The following is a 21,646-nucleotide window of genomic DNA, read 5'->3' on the forward strand; positions in this document are numbered from 1 at the left end:
CAATCGACCACTTTTTGCTCACATTTTAACTGGATTTCTGCACAATACAATCTCTCTCTCTCTCTCTCTCTCTCTCTCTCTCTCTCTCTCTCTCTCTCTCTCNTATTAAATGCTGCAAAAAAAATTTCGTTATTGTGAGGATTTTCCATAAATTAAGGGCTAGACAACTAAAAGAAGAAAAGAAAATTGAAATTTAAAAAAGCTGCGTTTTTCAGATCTACTATAGAAGGAGAAATTCTGCTTTTGAAAGACCGAATATGAGAATCACTCTCTCTCTCTCTTTCTTCATAAACTTCTATCGATACTGAAAATTCTTTTCCAGCGTCTTTTGAAATATTTTTAGTCTGACAAAAACAAAACAATTTTCTCCATTTTTAAATTTATTTAAATATTTACTTATCAAAATTATTTTACTTTATTTTCAAAGTATAACTTTCATGCAATGGTTTGTTCTCATTTTAATATTGCAGATTTTTTTTAAAAAAAATTTGCAGGATATATTGGATTATATTTATTCTAAAGCAAATAAATTCATTTATTTATAGTGATAATTTATAATAAAAAATACAAATTTATTTAAATTATTGGAAATTAAGAAGTTAAAATGTATAATTATAAAATGAAGTTTTATTACAATAAAACTATTATGCATTCATATTTTGTTTCATTTTTTAAATAATGTTACACCTTTTTAATTTTTTTCTAACATAAATACAGTGAAAAAAAGAAATTCATTTTTAAAAATGAAACAAAAGACACTAAATGAATAAATCTTTAGCATTTGCAAACACAATATTTTACACTATGCAGTACAAATATTTTATACTAGTAGTTTTTTTCCTCACTTTCTAACAATTTATATTTTATATATATAATTTGATATTTTATATACATAATTTGATATTTTATAAATATAATTTGATATTTTAAATTAATTTGTGAAATAAAATGCACAAAAATATAATATGGATTGCCAGAACGTTGGCACATTTTTTGAGTATCCCTAAAATTTATTTTATGATTACTAAGCGAATAAAAACGAACAGCAGATAAATTTCGATTTAATTATTTTATTTTATTCTTTCTTAGAGATTCTTCCTTGCTTAAGACTTCTTAAGTCTTTTTTATTTTTCAATAGAAGAAGCGATATCTGTCGCGAAATTTTTTTTTTTATCATAATCAACCTCTTCTAAGTTATTATTTCTCAAAATTTCGAGACTTTCAGCTTCAAAAGAAATGATCCACTTCCTCTGACTCCTCAAAATCGGACAGTAATCTCTGTAAGTCGGATTCGCCCAGGAAAACTTCGGAATATGACTGGAGATTTACCGCTTCGTGTTAAACCCCTGGATTAACTCGTACCCATGGATAACCTGAAAAAAAAGCGGATAAAGTATTGCAAAACACTTTCATATTGAATCAAAAAGATGAATGGAAAATAAATGGTTAATAAGTAAAGGGAAAATGTGTAATGAACGACAACACGATTGGCAATGGCTCAGGGGATAGAGCGTCTGCCTTCCAACGAGGTGTTCGAATCCCAGCGATGGCTGGTCGATACGAAATCCTCATGCGGCTTGCACCGACCACAGTGCTGACGAGAAATATCCTTAGTGGTAGACGGATCATGGGTTAGAGTCCCTTTGGCGTCAGGCTAACCGTGGATGATTCTCGTGGTCTTGCTCTCCATGTAACGCAAATGCGGGTTGGTTCCATCGAAAAGTCCTCCACTAAGATAAGTTTCTCCCAATACTTGGTACAGGAGTTCCCTTGTCTTCCGGATTGGGTTAAACCCAAAAATTGGGTCGGCTGTTCAATGGCGGTTAAAATATAAACTATAAAATGAACAACAACACAGTGAAGTATCTTAAAGCGCCTTTATAATACGTAATGAAATGAAATTATGGTAATCATACTGAATCGCTTTAATTTTTTTTATAGAAGGTATAACAATAGAATTTAAAAGTCATTAATAGTTGTCTTTATTTTTTGTTTAAAAGTTCTGTTCAGTACTAAAATGTTTTTGCTTTTCAAATTACATTACATTATAAACACATACAACACACACTATTTCATTCAAAATTTTCCGACATTTAATCTTATTGAGTGCGCCACCTGTCGCTGAACCTCATCTACCATATGTCATTTATTATCTGGGTCGTATCTTGTTGTCTTTATTAACACACAAGATTGATTCAAATAGGATGAAAGGTGATTTATTACAGTCTAATTGTATTGAATTCATTGATAAAAAAAAACTATAAGGACTCAAACATTGTGTAAAATTATTATAGAGTTTTTTTTTTTTTTTAATTTGCAATTGTTTGAGTTTTTCCATTAAAACTTATCGCACTCGCTTCATTCCCAAGAACAAGTTAGTCTCTTTTATTACACGAGCTTCCATATTGGGGAAGTCACTAGTTATCTTTAGGTCCTAGAAAGAGTTAGTATGAAATATTTGTTTCCGTGAATTTAAAGAATAAAAGTAATTTTATATGTACTTCGCATGTCATCGAAATATCTGCCTTGAAACACCGAGCCATAGGATCGCCATCTCTGGTCTACAATGGCAAACCATGGGGGGGGGGTTGCAATATAAATGCATTTGAAAAAAGCGATTGATTTAGGGAATTATAGGTTCATATTTTGGATCAATGTTACCGAAAATTTAAATGCATTTTTATAAAAATCTACTTAAAATATGAAAATGAAAATAAAAATTTTGAAGCTTATTTTCATGAGAAAAAAAATATTTGTTCACAAGAATTTAGCCTCAAAAACCACATTTCTGTCAGACATTTGGTAATGCGTCTGAAAAAAAAAAAAATGTTTCAAAAATAAATTTTATATTTAATGGGATAGTTTAACACACTTAATATAAGTTTTTTAAAAAAAAAATACATTGTATTTTATTATTCTTTAAACATAGAATCAAAATTGTCTACACATACTGGATAGGAAATTAATATTTAAACAAGGGAAAAGTAAAAATGTTATTAAAATTTCGTGCATACTTACTTTACTTCCGGCAGGTGATAGGATTAAAAACCGATTTTAATGGTAAACTTAAAACATTTTGAACCAAAAAATGATTTTTCTTTTAAAGAGGTTGCTTCTTAACAACCACTCTTATAATAAATCTGCAAATTACGTGTAGGGACAAATAAATACTTAAGCGAAAAACTAGTAAAATCCTGGCGAATCAACATTGGAGAAGTTGAGAATAAGAATACCAAAATAAGTTTGATTGCCGAAAGAAAATTTAAATGTGCTCCACTTTAATAAAAATGATAATATTTTCGAAATAGATTAAAAATTAGAGAAGGCGTTTGAAAACATTTTCTAAAAAAAAGATTTAAAAAAAAACTTTAAAATTTTTTTTAAATCGGAAAATAATCATAAAACCGATTTAAAAAAAAAAACGTTAAAAATTTGATGGATGGTTCGTGGCAGTGGAAGGCATTTATTTTAAAATCAGCATTTTCTTTTTTTAAAAATCATTAATGAAGTAATTTTTTTTAAAAATTATTGAGTGTCGAGGTTTGAGTTGAAAGGGGTATTTTTTTTAAAATAAAAATTCCAAAAAAGAATAAAAATTTTAAAATATTCTGTAGTAATTACTGTTTTAAGAGTGAAGTAGAAAACTTTTTTTCAACATCAAAATTTCTAAAAAAAAATTAAATTTGATTTTTTAATAAAAAAAAATTCCCTTCTAAAAAATTATAAATCATTTAGATGAATGAACAATCTGTTTAAAAATTGGAATTCTTCGAACTCGTACCAAGACAAAAAATATAAAGTTCCACGCAAATTGGTAGAAAAGGTAAATAATAACAAAAATAAACAAAATGAATAAATAATGAATAAAAGTATGATAAAATATAAGGAGTGTAAGTTTAAAACGATTGTTTTCAGAAAATTAAAAAATTAAAAAAAAGCCATGCCGAATCTCGTATCATTGATGGCACATGAGTGACATACGAATGCGAACCACATTACGTCAATAAGTTATGCTGAATATTCTTTATAATAAATTATGGCAATCACCGAGATCCCCCCTCCCAAAAAAAAGGGAAATTTCTATAAAAATTAAAGGCAATTGTGAATTTTTTTTTTTAAAATTTCAACTATAAAACCAATTATTTTTTATCAGTTCTTCATTTTATTTGCTTATTTATATTTTATTATACAAACAAACAAATTAGATATACAAACAAATGGGAAGTTTTCAGACAGGGTTATAAGCTTAAAATGATTCAAATAAAGAAAAAAAAAAGAAACGATGCGCATCGACTTGTTTGTATAGGGAAAACAAGTCTCCTGCGATAAGTTCGATTTATTTAGTTTATAGGCGCATCACCCAGACTTGCGTGCTCAATTGAGGCAGTTAAGCGGAAGGACAGATTACACGCAGAAAGATAGGACTAAAATGTTCCCAGAGATTCGAACTTGCTACCTCCAAGGTACACAGACAATACCACTCTCAATCAGGGAGGCCCCCTTCATTAAATTCCCTGGTGTAAGAAATTAAGAAAATTTGCAGACTTGGTCGAGTATCTCTAGAACTATTGGACAGATTTTAATGAAATTTGGTACGTGCATACATTGATAACATACAAAACGAATTGTAATACACACGGATAATCGTGCGTAACACTCGTTGGAGTCGGAAGGTATGAAACAGCGGTTGCGGAATAAAAAAAAAATGGGTTTATAAGGGTATGGTCCCCTTTTACAGATACGCAGGCCTTGCAGCGCGATTTCAAGGCAGTTTATCATTTCCTGCAGCAATTGGTTCCGCTCGCTGTTTTTATTCCCTGGATGGTGCTCGGAGGAGGGTAGCGAGTTGCGCTTGCCCTCCCCATAGCGTCCGAGACATGCTCTATAGGGTGGAGGTCTGGAGATTTGGTTGGCCTATCCATCCTGCAAATATCCTCATTCTTTAGAAATTCGTCAACCAGCTGAGCTCTATGTGGCCTCGCGTTATCGTCATTAAATTGAACTCAGGGCCAACTGCACGCCTGAAAAAGCGAACATGGGCTCCAAGATCTCATCCCTATATCTTGTAATGAATTCAAATTTATTACATTTTATTTCATTTATGTATTTTATAAGTACTTTTAAAGATTCGTTTTTTTCCAATTGAATTTGTTCACTTATTGCCTCAATTATTGCTACTTTTTATCAAATACTTACTATAATTAACTGCTTAAAACATAATTTGCCCCCAGATGGTACCACTATGATAAGTTTTAAAATACATCCTAATAGTGATATTTGTCATAAATTTTAATTATCTTTTTAAATTATTTAATGGTTGAATTGTGTTCATTTAAGTTATATTTATATCAAAATAGTATTGTTTTGTCAATTTTATAAAGTATTAGTTCATTCATAACTGTTTTCATCACTAGGATGCAATGTCACAAGAACATCCTATCCAAACGCACAGATATTCATCACTAGAAGTTACCCCCTCCCTACCCTCTACGGTCACAGGTTTGAGCGTCAACGCTAATCCATGGTACTTCCCTAGCAACAAAATAACTTGGGAACTCATTGGGCCAACATTCACCAATCTTGTGTCAACAATGGGTCTTGGGTTTTAAAGGGCCAACATTTGACCGATATAGAAATGTTCGATTCACCCGATATTTTATTTCCCTTATTTACCCAATATCGGCCCTATACAGATTTGATAAGTTCACCCGATATTTTACAGCCGATACTTAGCCAATATAGGCCATAAATAGAATTGTTCATTTCACCCGAAATTTCATAGCCACTCTTCCGCCAAAGTTTACCCTATACAGAATTGTCCAATTGATCTGATACTTTATTGCCCTTATTTCGCCAATATCGGCCCTATATGCAGATTTGTTAAGTTCACCCGATATTTTTTAGCCGTTATTCAGCCTATGTCGGTTCGATGTATAGAAGTGTCCGACTCAACCGATGTTTTATAGCCGTTATTTAGCCAATATAAACCCTACTGAAAATTATCCGATTGGCCCGATATTTTATAGCCGTTACTCAGGCCGTATATTGAATTGTACGATTCACCCGATATTTTAAAGACGTCATTCATCCAATGTAGACCCTATTTAAAATTAGCCGATTAACCCGATATTTTATAGTTGTTAAATAAAATCTAAAAAGTAAATAATAAACGCTTTTCTCAATCTATTTTTAACATCCTGCAATATTAAGAATGAGGCTCCTTATATCGTTTAATTTTCTACGCGAAATCGCACCGTATTACCCCCAAAAGACATATAATGGATAAAAACAATTTTTCATTTTTAAAATATGTGTGTTTAACTGTTCTATTAATTAATTTTCAAGAGAGTTGGGTCAGCTGAGAGTTTTAAGACAAAGCATTTACGCAGTGGTTTTCTTACTTTATAATAAATATTCTAAACAAAAATTTTCTTTCAATCCTGTACACTTTTACCAAAATTTTGTATGAACTATCAGAAGTTTAATAGACAAATAAAGAAAAAATATTTTTTTTTTCAAAAGGTGAATGTTTATATTGTACTTTGACTATTGTAAAACGAACAAAAATGTCGTATGAGCAAAAAAGAGAAATCTGTTATAGGTAGATTTGTTTGTATTGTAAATCACATATTAAAGAACTAGATACAGAAATGGATATTATTAAAATATTTTAAGTCTTTCCAAGCTCAATTGGTGTAAATTCGAAATTGGTCCTTAATTACAAGTCTATAATGGTCCTATACATTTCTAGACAATGGTCTTAGAATGGCTTTCGGTATCGGGCCGAGATTGAGGTGCATAAGTAGGGGAGAGTGGGGTCAATTGTAACAGGGTACGATTGTAACAGAGCAAAAATTTCGAGTGTCGGGTTCTAGATTTGGTTCCTAGGTGGCGCACAAGGTGTATTTAATAAATCTACATGTACACCCCTGATGGCAACCATTTTTATGTACTTTTGAAAGAGTTACATCACAAAAGATATTTTCACGCCACGCAAGTACTTTTTTTGGTATTAGAATATTATATTGTAACAAAGTAATTTTGTTTAAACAAATAAAAATTAGTAACCGAATATGTAAGTGGACACTTTAATTAACATTTCAAAAAAAAAAAGATTAGTTTTGCTAATTAACTAGCATTGTTTTTAACAAATGAAGCTGAAATGGCGTCTTGGGGACAATTGTAACAATAAGTAAAGGGACGATTGTAACAGCTGAAAATAAATAATCTTATGTTTACAAACCATTACTTAACTCTTTAAGAACCACCAATAGTTTCCTATATCATTTATATTATGTTGCATGTGCATTATTTTATTTGTCACCTTTCACAGCATAAATTAAAATTTTTAACCCCTTAAAGTTAAAAGTTTAACCCTTTAGGTCTCTGCTCATTATTATTTTTACTCCTAAAATATCACTACTATTTTGATCAATAAAAAAATATATCACAACTATGATAATATGTATAATTAACTATGTTTTAGTTGAATTTATGAACTGTTACAATTGACCCCGTAAGTGGGGACAATTGTAACAAGTGCACGACTGTCAAAAATTGTTAATAACTAATATAATAACATTTAAAATAAGGTTTTTATTATTTTCTTCTAGTAGAGGATAGTCTACTTTACTCGTCTGTCAATTAATACTAATAATATATTGGATTTTTTGTTAGCTAAAAATAGTTAAGTAAAAAGTGTTACAATTGACCCCACTCTCCCCTACTGTAATAATAGGTATTAGAATGGCTTTATATTCTAGCCAAATACTTATTTTTATATAGGACCTTTGTAGGTTTACAATATAGGGCTGCAATTGGGGTGTCTAAATCTTTCAATATTGGTCCTTGAATGGTTTTGAAAGTAGGACCAATATTAATTTCTATACAGGACTCTTGTAGACTTACGATATAGAGCTTGTAGCTTAACTTCTACTACAATTTATAAATTCCAGTTCCCTAGTATATAAGATATGTTAACTTGATTCTATCTTGAGTTACCTCCTAACACATGAAGATTGATATTGTCGGTAACTTAGCCCCATAAAGGCTGCTCGCAGGCAGGCTTGTTTCAACAAACACTCTACATAGGTACCTTTCTTACGTGATCTGAACGCGCGTGTCTTGACCGAAACGACCACCTCGATAGGAAATCGCGTACTTTGATAAATGAAACACAGTGAACAATTTATTTGCAATTTGTGATTGCGACATTGACCCCCTCGTGCAGTTGCTACTAAGTCTATATCAGACTCAACGGGGTCCTTTAGTCTTGCCCCACATGGGTGCGATCTGAACATGCGTGCCTAAAAGAGCAATCTACAAGCAAATATTGGGGTGTCTGTATTTTGTAATATTGGTCCTAGAATGGCTTTCAATAATGGACCAATATCATTTTCTATGTAGGACCTTTATAGACTTATAATGTTGGGTAAACATTGGGATATCTAGATTTTTCAATATTGGTCCTAGAATGACTTTCAATAATAAACCAATATCATTTTCTATGTAGGTCCTTTATAGATTTATAATGTTGGGTAAACATCGGGGTGTCTGGATTTTTCAATATTCGTCCTAGATAGAAATGATTCTTGTTCCAATATTGAAAGTCATTCTAGGACCAATATTTAAAAATCTAGACATCCCAATATAGGTCCCATGGTGCATGTTCTTATGGGACCCATATTTGCCAATTTTGAGTCCAACTGCGGCCAATGTAAAAATGTTACTAGGGTTAAAATAATCTTTCTTTTCATAGGGGTTGAGAGTCACGGTGCGACAGTCAAATGGCATTGGCGCCATTTCGTCATATTCTGGAGTAATTTCTAAATATTTTTGTACACACCATTTTATAAAATATGAAATAAGGAACTTTTTCGACAGAATTTTAGTGTGATTACTAAAAACAGTATTTACTATTTACAAAATGTTATGATTTCACAAAACAAGAAGTTTATTAAATTCGGAATTTCTGAAGACGGCTTTTTTTTTTCAGTGTGACTATTTTTAAAAATTTATTTATTGTAATTAAAAAATCCATATTCTAGAGTTATTTCGTAATATTTTTAAATCATCTTTGCTCACAGCATTTTATAAAACATATAGTAAATTAAATATGGAATTTTTGAAATTTTTTTAGTGTGTTAATTATTAACATTTATTTAGTGACAACAAAACTAGTAAATAAATTATTGTGATTTAATGCAGTCACATGCTGGAAACTAAACAGGACGAGGAACAACACACTTTTCTTTGCTCATTTTTTAATATCAATTTATAACGCAATTTAAATGTACGTAGGTTGTTCCATAATTGTGAGAGCGAAATTTTTATTTTTTAGAATTCTTGACAATGTAGAAAAACTACACATAAGTAGTCTTAAAGTAACATTTTAAAAAATATAATTATTAAATGTTGACAAATCATCAATTTCAGTAAATGTAAAAAAAAAAAAAATATTTAAAAGCAATTCCTTTTTAACACATTTTAAAAGTGTTCGCTTTTCGTTCCATATCGTTTTTCACTTGCAATAATAAAATTGCAAGTTAATTATTTAATTCTACTGTGATGAATCAGGATAATCTTTTATGAATTTTAATCACCTTCTCAAATATTTAACTTTTGACAAAAATTTTAAAACTGGCGAAGATTGGCGTTTACGAAAAAAATTCTTTTTGAATGTTTCTAAAATATAGATGGAACAGTTGTATTAATCAAAGCCCATAACATTTTATAACAAACAAAACAACAATGAAATAAAACGAAGGAAATTTAAATATACACTACAGTGCTATAATAAATAAGACACTTTCAGTATTTAACTGTTTTTTTGTTGTTGAATTTCTCAAAAAATACCTAGAGGATTATTTTATAACTTTCAAGAGTGAAAAATTTTTTATAATCTTCAGTGGTGATTTGAGGGGGCGACAATAAATTACGAATGAAAACAAATATTATAACATCTTACGCCAGAAAATGTAAGAATCAACTTATACTTCAGTTATTATTTGTAAGAATTGCATAAAATTTCGAAGGCGTAGCTTACATATTTATGAATATAATGGACACTTTTATAAAAAAAAAAATTCTTGTCCTACGTTTTTTTCCTCTAAAACTTCAAAAATATTCAATAAAATAAAAGTTTTAGGAGCATTTTTTAATCAACAACAAGCATAAAAAAAAGCATTTTCAAATTTGAAGAAAAAGAAATCGTTTAAAATTGAGGAATACATACGTTTTTAAAGTAGTTTTTTCTCACCTGAGCAGAATATTTTTTTTTTTCTTCCTAAATTTGCAATATAATTTCTCGAAGACATTCAAATCGGTCTTTCTTTTACCAGCTGCCAAATACAAAATTCTGAAAAAAAAGTTTTCTTTTTAGTTTTTTCCGCGCATATCAAAAAATACTTAAATAGTACATGAAAAAATACGCTCATGCCTTGCTCAATTTTTAACGGATTTTTTCTTCAATTTTAAAGTTATTATCTGGTAATTAATTAAAAATTTTGTTCCATTTAATTGAATATTTTTAAGCTACAGCAAAAAGTAGTTACAAAATAATCCTCAAATTTGAGTAGTGTATGTTCTACATTAACATAACCGAAAAAGGACCAATTGCACTCGATCTTGAAATAGTGAAAAACTCTTTTGATTGAGGTATTAATTAATCGTGATACGATAAGAAAACTTAAGTTTATATTTGATTCAATGTTATTAACCTAGATTTGCGATAGACTATTCTTCATGAATGAAATTTATTTATTATGCTGGATATAACCTATATATACTAATAAATTATTCACTAAATATATACTATGCACACTAAACCGTCTAAAGGGAAAAAAATTCTGAAATTCGATAATTTTTATTTTTTTGTTACATTGAAAATTCTATAGTTGTGTTAAAAATTTTCATTCATTCACATAGACATTTTATTGTAAGAATTATAATACTATTTTTTTTGAAGAATTTAAATCCTACTTTTGTTAAATCTTAATTTAAGAACTTATACAATTAAATCAAATAAATTGAAATATTTCCATCTGTGAATTCATTTTATAATAAAAAATGTTTACATGAATGTAACGGTAATTTTTAAAAAAAGTATTTTTTACAAAAGAGTTAATATTTTTGTATTTTTAATGACACTGAATCTAATTTTCTAAATCCCAACAAATATAGAAGAAGATAAAACTTGAAATTCTCTTTAATGAAATTAAAAAGACTTTATTGAAATTGACTTTATATAAATCTGAATATTATAGGAAATTGACTTATTATAATTGACTTTATTGAAATTAAAAAGAAGAAAAAAAAGCTTATTAAGCAAGCGTTTTTTTACTTTAAAAAGCTTCTCCGAAAATAGTTTTATTACATTACAATTTATTATTCTCATTTAATTTTTTTTTTAAGTAATCAGTGAAATAGATGATGTTGTAAAAATCAAAAAGGTAGAATTTAATCTTTTAAAAATATTATAAAACACAAGTAAATATTTTGTTTTTAATTTTTACTCGGATCTTTTAATAAGAATATTTTTTTTCAAATAGTTATTCTTATTGCTTTTTAAAAAAAGAATATTTGTATGCAAACACGTTATTAAAAGCTAAATGAATAAAATCTTTTGTTTCATTGCAAATAAAAAAATTAGTGTGTAAGAAAGAAAATAACAGCAGCGAAAGAATATATTTCCTCTTTTTTTAAGCAATATAGTTTTATAGTTCTGTTTAGCAAGTAGTTTTGAAAGCTGTTTATTAAATTCATTTATTTTAAACAATTTGAAAACAGTTTCCAGAAAAAAATATTTTTTAAATATATTATGAAAAATACGTTCTTTGAACAAATTTAATAATAAATAAAAAATTTAAAAATTATTTTTAAAATTTCTGCGAGAAAATATACCGTCTCCTTTTTCTTAAATTTACTGATAATCCATTCCATTGAAAAGAAATTTTTTTTAAAAAAATATTATTAAGATATAATAAAGTATTTATTTACTTTTCTTTCAAAGTGCGTGTGAAAATATTTTAAAATAAATATTATTAAATAGTTTTGTTAAGAAATTTTTTTTTTAATGCTCAGTAAACAGATTTTTTTAATGCAGATTATCAGTAAACAGATTATTAATGCAGAAACTTCTCCTTTTTAGATACTTATTCGGAAATGAATTTTCAACCAAATTTACTTCTCAGACATCTGTCTAATTTTGACGTTACCTAAAAAACCTAACTACATTGTTATCTAGTAACTTTTGGAACTATTTATGTGTCGTAAACGAGAAAACTAATGTAAGTCACACTCATTAAATCGAGAATCAAATCATTAAGCATAACATTGGTTATCATTAACCGTAAGAAACTAACAGTATAACTTATAAAAATTAATAGGGATTTAAAATTATCTGTAGGTGTTTTTCTACTTTGTGTAAATTAGATTTATTCTTATTTTTATTTCATCTCATCTTATTTTACTTCACACATATAAATTAAATTTAATAAGTCGAATAAGAATAAATAAATAAATAAAAATGGAAGAAAACATATTTTTTTTTACACAAATTTTTTTTGTTTAGTTTTTTAAATAAAATTAAGTTTGAGTCGCTAAAATAACTAAAATAAAAACTAACTACAAGCTTTTATATTTTAGTTCCATTTGTTCAATATAAACTAATTTTTAAAAAGATAATTAGGCTATTGAAAGAGTAAAATAAAATGAAATAAAATGATAAAATTGTCAAATTTAATCGGAATTCGGGGAGCGAATCAAAATGCGATTTTTCGAGAAAGTAAGCTACAAGCTTGCAGCACATTCAGAATTCAGTAAGCTACAAGCTAAGTCGATACTTTATCTTAAAATCATTGAAATATATCTCAACCAACAAATGAACCAAACAACCACCACAACTTTTTAGACACAATGTGATGACGAAAATTGTATCTGATTATTTATAAAAATGTTTTCTTCTTATTTCAGTTTCACTGTCAAATTTTTATTATTTTCCTATGTCTTAATATGTTATTGCCAAAAGCATGACGAGGTAAGTATATATAAGCCTTTTATATAATTTTGCATTTTTACCTGCAATTCTGAGCACATATGCTCATAAAAAATAATTGTTATTTTGATATTTTTGATGCAAAATTGTATTAAAGCTTTGATAGATTGCAAAACTGTATTTATTTACTTAATGAAGAAGATTCTTTTGTGAAGAAATATTTAAGTATAGCTTGTTTACGTTATTCTATTACCTTTCCAGAAATATAAAAATGAAACTGTTAGAATTATTTTCTGTAACAATTCAACTTCTTGTATGCATATCCAATTGTTCAGAATCAAATATCAAACCTAAAGAACGTTCAAAGCTTTGCTCTGCTTAAGATTTAACGAAATGTCATTTGAATCTATGTATAATTTGTCTTCTTTTCCGGGTTAAATAAATGTTGCATGTTGATTCACTCCTCTCAAAACTGATAACTCTTACCCATTTCCATCAACTCTTTTAACGCAACCAACAAGGGCAACAACAGATCTTTTAACAGCAAATTTGATGTAAGAAAAATCTCCCATATATGTAATCTTGTTTCAGTACTTTTTTCTAGGTGTACTTTTTACTTATCGTAAAATATTATGTTGTCACTTTCACTGTTCATTTTATTTAAGCTGCAAGCGTCATCACTAGGGCTGCAAGTTTATCGCGGGAAAAAAGACCCAAAATTCGCGGGAAATGTTGAAAATTACCCAGATTCTAAACATATAAAAAATTTACTATATAAATGATGCTAAAGACGGAAATTGCGCAAATAATAAATAAAAAGCTTAAAAAATACACAACAAAAGTATTTCTTTTAATTTCAAGCAATATTAATATTTTTATTTAAATGAACAGAATTTTGGTACAAAGTATTGTACATTGTCAGATTATTCTCATTTTAGCTTTGTCTTTCATCATTTAATAAATTTTTATACTTAGAAAACAATTTTTATGCTTCTACGCTGTTTGTAGGCACCGACAAACATCGAATTGCCAATTTTGGATAGCGTTCTATCTTTGATTTCCAAAACTCAATCAATTTTCCTTCATCAACGTGCAATTCCTTGACCGTTGCTTTGGAAGAAGTAATTGCTGTGAAAACTCAAACATTCTACATTCAAACTACTAGTTACAAAAGCCTTATCTCCCTCTCATCTAAGAAACTGATCCCTATTTAAGAAATCAAAAGAAGCCACCCTGGAAAAATTGCCTGGATATGTAGAAAGGCAGTAGAAATTTCATCGCCCAGTGCAATAGCCAGTGTTAAAATTTTTCTGTCAGAGATTTGATTTATAACATTTTCCTTCTTTTGTGATTCCAATTTCTTTTGTACTCTTACTGACTTCAGGAAGGTAATCCTATCAGTATATTACCCTCCCTAAGTGTAGAAAAACCACCTTACATGACAAGATTTTGATTATCCCTTATCTCTGAACTATTTTCTTGTTATTTTGATTCACTCCCATACATATCTAATCAATTTTACATGTTCAATTTAAGGCTTCAGTAAAGTAAAAAATTCTGTTAAATAAAAATAATAAATTAAAAATGAAAAAAAAAAAATTCAAATTTCAAGCAATTTTCGCTCAAATCAAAACATATTGAGAAATTTGTGAATTTTAGAAAAAACTGAGGACAATTTTGCGGAAATTCGTGACGCGACACAGGGTTCATTCTAGACTCAAAAAAAGGCAGGGTGCTAGAAATAGAAAAGGGCACTATACTTGGAAAAAAAGGGCAGCAAGTTTAAAAAAAGTCATTGTATTTTATAAAAAGGGCAGATACCTTAACCTTCTTTGTGTTTTTAAATGATAGATTAATTTACTAAGTTTTGATCCACATTATTATCTAATTAAAAATGATTAACTAACAGCTACAGTCGTGTGCTTTGTTATTCAAATCAGGTTTCATCAGCCAAAACTGAAAAACATGAACTTAATATCATTTAAAAGTTCTCTTTCTTTTACGGACGCCATGGCATTCAAAAATTCATTTGTAGAGACATAACTAGTGTAACTTGTTTCTTTTGATTTTCTAAGAGGCTTCAAATTTGAGCACTCTAAATCCTCGATACAAAATTTAATCAAAGGCTCAAATAATGTAGTGTATGGCAGATTGTTTTCCACAAGGAAATGTAATGTTTTCATTCCTGCCCTTACTGCTTTGAATGTTTTTGACTCCGGATTTTAACTTTATAAATTATTTGAAGTTAAAAAATTTGTTCCTTGAACTATTGTGTGGCAGATTTCTCATGGGCTTTTATTTTGTGTAAACTTATATTTATGCACCCATGATGAATCAAGAGCTTTTTTGTGTGTGCATAATGCATAAATTACAATGCAAAATATCTCTCAAGTCTTTGATGCTATGTCAACCATGTTTTTTGTCATTTCTGATCAAAATTAGTTTTGTGTTTAGTACTTTTTTTCTTAAAAATTTTTCAGCTTCAATTGAATTGCACTTCTTATTAGAAATAGAGTCTTCATTATCCAGGATTTGAATCCCTGCTGTGCTAGGCAAAGAACTTTTTTCTATTTGTTCCACTGACATAAGAAGTTGGGAGCATTAAGTTGCACAAGGAATTTCAGGTGAAGATAATTAATCTAAATTATTTTTCAAGTAACTGGAAAACTTGAGTCGAATCCTCCTGCCTGTTGCATTCTATGGAAGTACCAAAGATATCGGTTTGACTTTCATCATTGATTATTCTTCACATTGTTCCTCTAATACTTGAAGTTTGGAAATCCTTCAATTTCAGACAGTATCTTAGATTTAAAAAAAAAAACTAAATTTTGATGAGGCAGCTGTAAAATTGCAGTAGTTCTGTTTTTTATTTTTTATTTTTTATTTCAAATATAATTTAAGGTTTCTTTGAGAGTTTGATAAAGAACAAAATCTCTTTTTAGAGAAAGTGTCCCCTTTTCGAAATATTCCACTCTTCAGCAGCCTTTGTGAAGTCACATTTAACACTTTATTTCAAAATCATCAACTTGAGAACTTGTTCAACTTTCAATCAATCTCTGTTATCTGTGAGCACAAGTTTAATTTGAGAACATATTCTTTCAACTTCTGCATTTGAAGTTGGTATCACACATGCTTTGTTCAATAATTGTAAACTTCTTTCAACTCAGCTTTTCCTTCAGGTATCATAATATCCCCGACAAAAGTAGTTTTTTCTTCCCAGTCTTTCAGATAAAGCCATCAGTTGGCTGTCAGCCACAACCCATATCACCAACAACAGTCACCTTTTGTCTGAACATCATGGATGTAAGCTTTTGTACGGACAGAACAATTTGTGGAATGTCACTTTTGGCAACATAAAAATCCTCGAAATCTTCCCATTCCTTCAGTAAAATGTCTTCCATTTCGAAATACTCTGCTAATTCTATTATCTCTGTATTTCCACACTCATTTTCTACCTGGGACTTTACGGAAGCCATGGCATTCAAAAATTCATTTGAGTCTCTTTTTCAAATTATTCCAATCTTCAGCAGCCTTTGTGAAGTCACATTTAACACTTAATTTCAAAATCATCAACTTGAGAACTTGTTCAACTTTCAATCAATTTCTGTTACCTGTGAGCACGAGTTTAATTTGAGAAAATATTCTTTCAACTTCTGCTTTTGAAGTTGGTATCACACATGCTTTGTTCAATAACTGTCAACTTCTTTCCATTTTTCCTTCAGGAATTTTAGTATCCCCGACAAAAGAAGTTTTTTCTTCCCAGTCTTTTAAATAACTATCAGCCACAACCATATACTTTCTGTTATTCAAATCAGAAATTTCATCAACTGGAAAACATAGACTTTTGTTAATATCATTCAAAAGTTCTCTTTCTTTGACAGAAGCCAAGACATTCAAAAATTCATTTGCCTCTCTTTTTCAAATTATTCCACTCTTCAGCAGCCTTTGTGAAGTCACATTTAACACTTAATTTCAAAATCATCAACTTGAGAACTTGTTCAACTTTCAATCAATTTCTGTTATCTGTGAGCACAAGTTTAATTTGAGAAAATATTCTTTCAACTTCAGCATTTGAAGTTGGAATCACACTTGCTTTGTTCAACATTCTTGATATGTTACTTTTTCAATCACTTTTGAAGTACAAAATTTTGCTAATGGCGATGATGATGAGAAATTATTAATAAAATGCCTATGATATGAAGGTTCGAACATTAAAATAATCTTAAAAATCTTTCGAAGAGACGAGTGCCCAGATGGGGCACCATTCGCAAACACAAACATTCGCTGCTCTGTTGTTCCAACAACTTCTTTATCTCCATCGAAAGTATTTGATCTTTTAGAAGTAATTCTGACAATCTTTGATCCCCACGATTCACAAATTGCTTTTGAAATGGGAATGGAAAATATAAAAGTCATAAACATTTTGAAATTGGAAATCTCTTAATTTAATTCTTTTACGGCTTTCTTTAGAAGCTCTCTTGATAAAAATGGTGATCGATTTCTCCTGCTGTCTGCTAAAAACTGATACACCCATTTTATAAAAATGTTATAGCCAAAAGCTAATTCATTAATTTCCTCCTCAGAATGGCAAAGAAATGGGAGAGGGATATTACTGATAAATGTGCTGAAATTTGTGCAGTGTGTCAAATGTTCCTCTTCTAAAGCCTCATCATTCCTGGGAAATGGCAAGTGGTTAATACTAAAGAGAATTTTCATTCGTTTAATGATAATATCAGAGTTTTCTCGTTTTCAAAATATATTTCATACTGCTCCAATACGGAATCAATGTTGATTATCATTTGCATTGCATCTGAGGAAAATATAGAAAGAATTATTAGACAGAGAATTATTTCTCAGAATTATTTAAGATGTAGCGTAGTCTTTCTGGAGCTAACAGGCAAATCTGGCAGAGCAACTTCTTGAAACGTACTTTCTGACAGAGGAGGGATGAAATGTTCTGTGAGATTATGAGCGCAAACTTTTAAACCTTCAGGTCATTATGGTATAGAAGAATGTATGAGATATGGGCTGGGGATTATTCTGCAAGACTACCGGAGGTAGATGGGGGATTCGCAGAAAAATGCTGTCACTTATTCAAGATACAAGTTGTTCAGCAGGAGTTCGTTTGTTCTACGACGTAGGCCACAGTTTTAGGCACTTTCTGCTTCAGGATATATATATAAGAGAAATAACGTATACACTGTTGAGAGTTTGATAAAACACAAAATTTCTTTTTAAAGAAGGATGCGTCTCTTTTTCAAATTGTTCCACTCTTCAACGGCCTTTGTAAAGTCACACTTGCCACCTAATTTCAAAATCATCAACTTGTGAACTTGCTCAACTTTCAAACGATTTCTGTTATCTGTGAGCACAAGTTTAATTTGCGAAAANTATGCTTGGAAATGTTGAAAATTTTGTTTAGTATCCTAATATTTTACTTCAAATAGTATGTTTTGATATAATCATGTTGGGAAAATGCAAGAATCTGTTCTTAAATATCTTTTAAAAACTTTTTTTCTAATTTTATTTCCCAAAAATGAATTAATTTTAAATTATAAGCAGTTAAACTCAAATAAAAATACAGTTTTACCAAAACTATGGGTTTTTTACAGAGGGTTTTCTGACATGATGTTAAAAACCGTCATGTGTGAAAAACTTGCCAACCCTGGTTTACATATATATGATATCGTTTCAAATATTAGGTGAATCACCCACGGACGCGAACAGAATTTACTTGAGATAACTTTCACTGTGGATTTTTTTATTCTTTCACAAAACTTTTCTTTTGTTGATGGAAGCTTTTAGAAGCACATTTTGTAAAACCTTCGATAATAAAATTAAGTCGACCACACCACTAGTTGGATCTCCACCACTTTTGAATGAGGTTGAAACATTCATATACACTGTCAGCAAGAGGCTCTTCACTAATTGTTGATGTTTCTTTTAACATAATGCATCTAGATTGACCTCGAGCATTGGTGAACACTTAGTTGACCTCGAGCATTGGTGAACTCTCTCTCTCTCTCTTTGACGATTCCTTTTCAAAGACAAACGGAAATTCCATTCTTCAACATAGTAGCAGTGGGCTCTTTTGTTGTTGTTTTTCTTTCATTTTTTATTTATATATTTGAAGGGAGCATTTTATTAATCCTGCTCCCGTTTTCATCAGGCTTTTAACAACATCCTGCATGGCTTATGATGGTGGCAGTCGTGGCCAAACAGGCACAGGATTTTAAAAAGAGCAAATTAATTTTATTTAATTGTTATGTGATGATGGAAAACAAGAGTGAGAGAATACAGGAATAAAAATCAATAGATACAGAATACAGGAAATAAAAATATTATACTGTTAGAACATTTAATAAAACATCAATTAAATTACCAGGTGACCCATGGAATATAAGTTGCAGACTATTGCTCTATCTGCTGAAAAATTAAGAATGGTTTTCTTTCTAGCAGAACATATCTCAGTTCTAATTTTTAGAATTTTATAAAATCTTAAAATGTGTTGTTATTTCTCATCCCCACTAATCTAGCGGAGCTAGACCAGGTCCATGAGTCCATTCATCATCAGGAAATCAAAAAACAAGACCGGGTCGCGCAGAAAATCCTCCTTTTCAAAATCCACACAGCTAAGGAGGTGGGCCGGGCTGGCTGCACTGGAGAAACATTTGTTGCAGATGGGATAGACCTTTTGCTGCTGTTCATACCTCATGCACTTTATGTGACCACTGATTAATCTAGTGAACGCGGTCTGATCGCCTCTATTACCTCTGAAGGTCAAAGCACAACCCGACTTATCCCCAGAGTACCAGAAATGTACTTGGGGGGGTATTCCAGACTAGCTGGACATCTTTCTTTCTACTGGAGTGAATTTCCGAGGATGTGAGTGCCAAACTTTCAGACAGAGGCTCATTTGTGCCAAGTTTTTCCAGCGAGTCAGCAATCTTACTCCCGTATAGACCTACGTGGGACACAATCCACTGCAAATAAATATCTTGCTTCACGGAAAGTTTACTGAGAAGTTGTACAATTGCTATTCCAGCCCTATCGCCCACTCTGGGCCATGCACTCAAATATTGGATAGAGCTACTATCTGTTACGATCCAGATAGGGTCTAGCAGTGAATCCTCTTCAATTGCGTGCAGTCTTGCCTCAATAGCAAAAAGCTCCGAATGGAAAACAGAACAAGAATCCGGGTTCGAGAGCCAGTTGTTGTAGCAATTCAGAAACGTCTGAAGTTTTATTTGTGCTTAATGTCAAATCCGGACAAAAGTGTACTCTTGGAAACCCACCTGAGGGGTCAACGCAACACTTAAGGGAATGTTGTTTGACATCCTGGTAGACTGTATTTAGGGAAATTGCATGTGAAAAAGGGCTATCTCTTCTCAGTCGCTGATTATTGGTTCAATGTAGGAGGTAGTCAGCTGTTCTGTGCTGGGCCCCATAACTGAGTAGTTTACTAAAATATTCAGACTATTCTCTCTTCTCATATTTAATGGCAGAAGGTTTGCCTCAAATAGCACAATTTCACCAGGGGAAGAATGTTGCAAACCTGTAATTATGCGTCCCGCACTCTGTTGAACTCGATCAAGTCTTCGAAGATTGGAGACTGACACACTCAAATAAATTTGTTGACCATACTCTAATATAGGTCTCACAAGAGCGATGTATGTTGTCCTTAGCGTGGTCGTGTCTGCACCCCAGTCACGGCCAGATATGTTCTTAAGGATGTTCAGTCGCTTTCTACTCTTGACCACCAGGGCCTCAATATGTTTGTTGCAAGCAAATTCTGGGTCTAGTACAAAATCCAGATATCTAGGATGCTTTTCATAAGTGAGAGGAATACCTCTCAGAGATATCTGGGGATGATAATTATAAATATGTTTATTGGTGGTGAAAAAGCTTGTCACTGATTTGGAAACATTGAATGTTAGTTTATGTTCTGCAGCAAAATCCTGGACTCTTGCAAGTGCTAGGTTGAGATTTGATTCTAGCTTTTTAATGTCCGAGTCTGAATCCCATAGAACGATATCATTTGCAAATATATCAATCTTGCTGGCTCCATTCAGCCTCTCCTCCAGCCCCCCCCCCCAGAAACAGTGAGAAAAGTGTGGGACTCAAAACTGAGCCCTGAGGGACTCCTTGGAATAGTTTAAAATTGTTGGAGAGGGTGTTGTCATATTTTACTTTGATGAATCTGTTCCGCAGAAAATCCGAGATCCAAGAGAGGGCTCTGCCCCAATGTTGAAGGTCTCATAAAGCTTAACAATAAGTTTGTTTAGCCAGACTCTGTCAGAGGCCTTTGATAAGTCCAGAAATGCAGCAACGGTATGTTTAGTGGGTTTCATATTTTGGGCGTCTTTAAATGTCTTATCTTAAAATGTAGTGGTTGACAATTAAAAAAATAATTTGTCATTATTATTATTATATAATTGTTTTATCAAAACTAAAAGTGTGGCAGATAATGGGATTTTTTTTCATAATTTAAAATGCTGTGTGGTGTAAATTGGTTGTGATGTTTTTTTTTTTTTTTTTAATTTTAGATCCAGTTTTAAAACTTGGAACCAGCAATTTTGAAAGGTATGTTATTTAAATTTTTATGTTTGTAATATTTTTTATTTTTAAATAAAAAGGCTTTATTTCTTTATA

The 21,646-nt window shown here is 30.6% G+C and overlaps 1 protein-coding gene across 1 annotated transcript in view; it reads left to right on the forward strand.

The window, feature by feature from the left end:
* Positions 1-12,734: 12,734 nt before the first annotated feature.
* Positions 12,735-21,646, forward strand: part of LOC107439068 (serine/threonine-protein kinase/endoribonuclease IRE1) — a 54,740-nt gene continuing 45,828 nt past the window's right edge. Inside the window, exons 1-2 of the mRNA XM_043047281.2 lie at positions 12,735-13,114; positions 21,541-21,577. Coding sequence (XP_042903215.2) covers positions 13,096-13,114; positions 21,541-21,577 — 56 coding nt within the window. The 5' untranslated portion in view covers positions 12,735-13,095. The remainder of the gene's footprint in view (positions 13,115-21,540; positions 21,578-21,646) is intronic.

Source organism: Parasteatoda tepidariorum, chromosome 10 (assembly GCF_043381705.1).
Source record: "Parasteatoda tepidariorum isolate YZ-2023 chromosome 10, CAS_Ptep_4.0, whole genome shotgun sequence".
Lineage (NCBI taxonomy): Eukaryota > Metazoa > Arthropoda > Arachnida > Araneae > Theridiidae > Parasteatoda > Parasteatoda tepidariorum.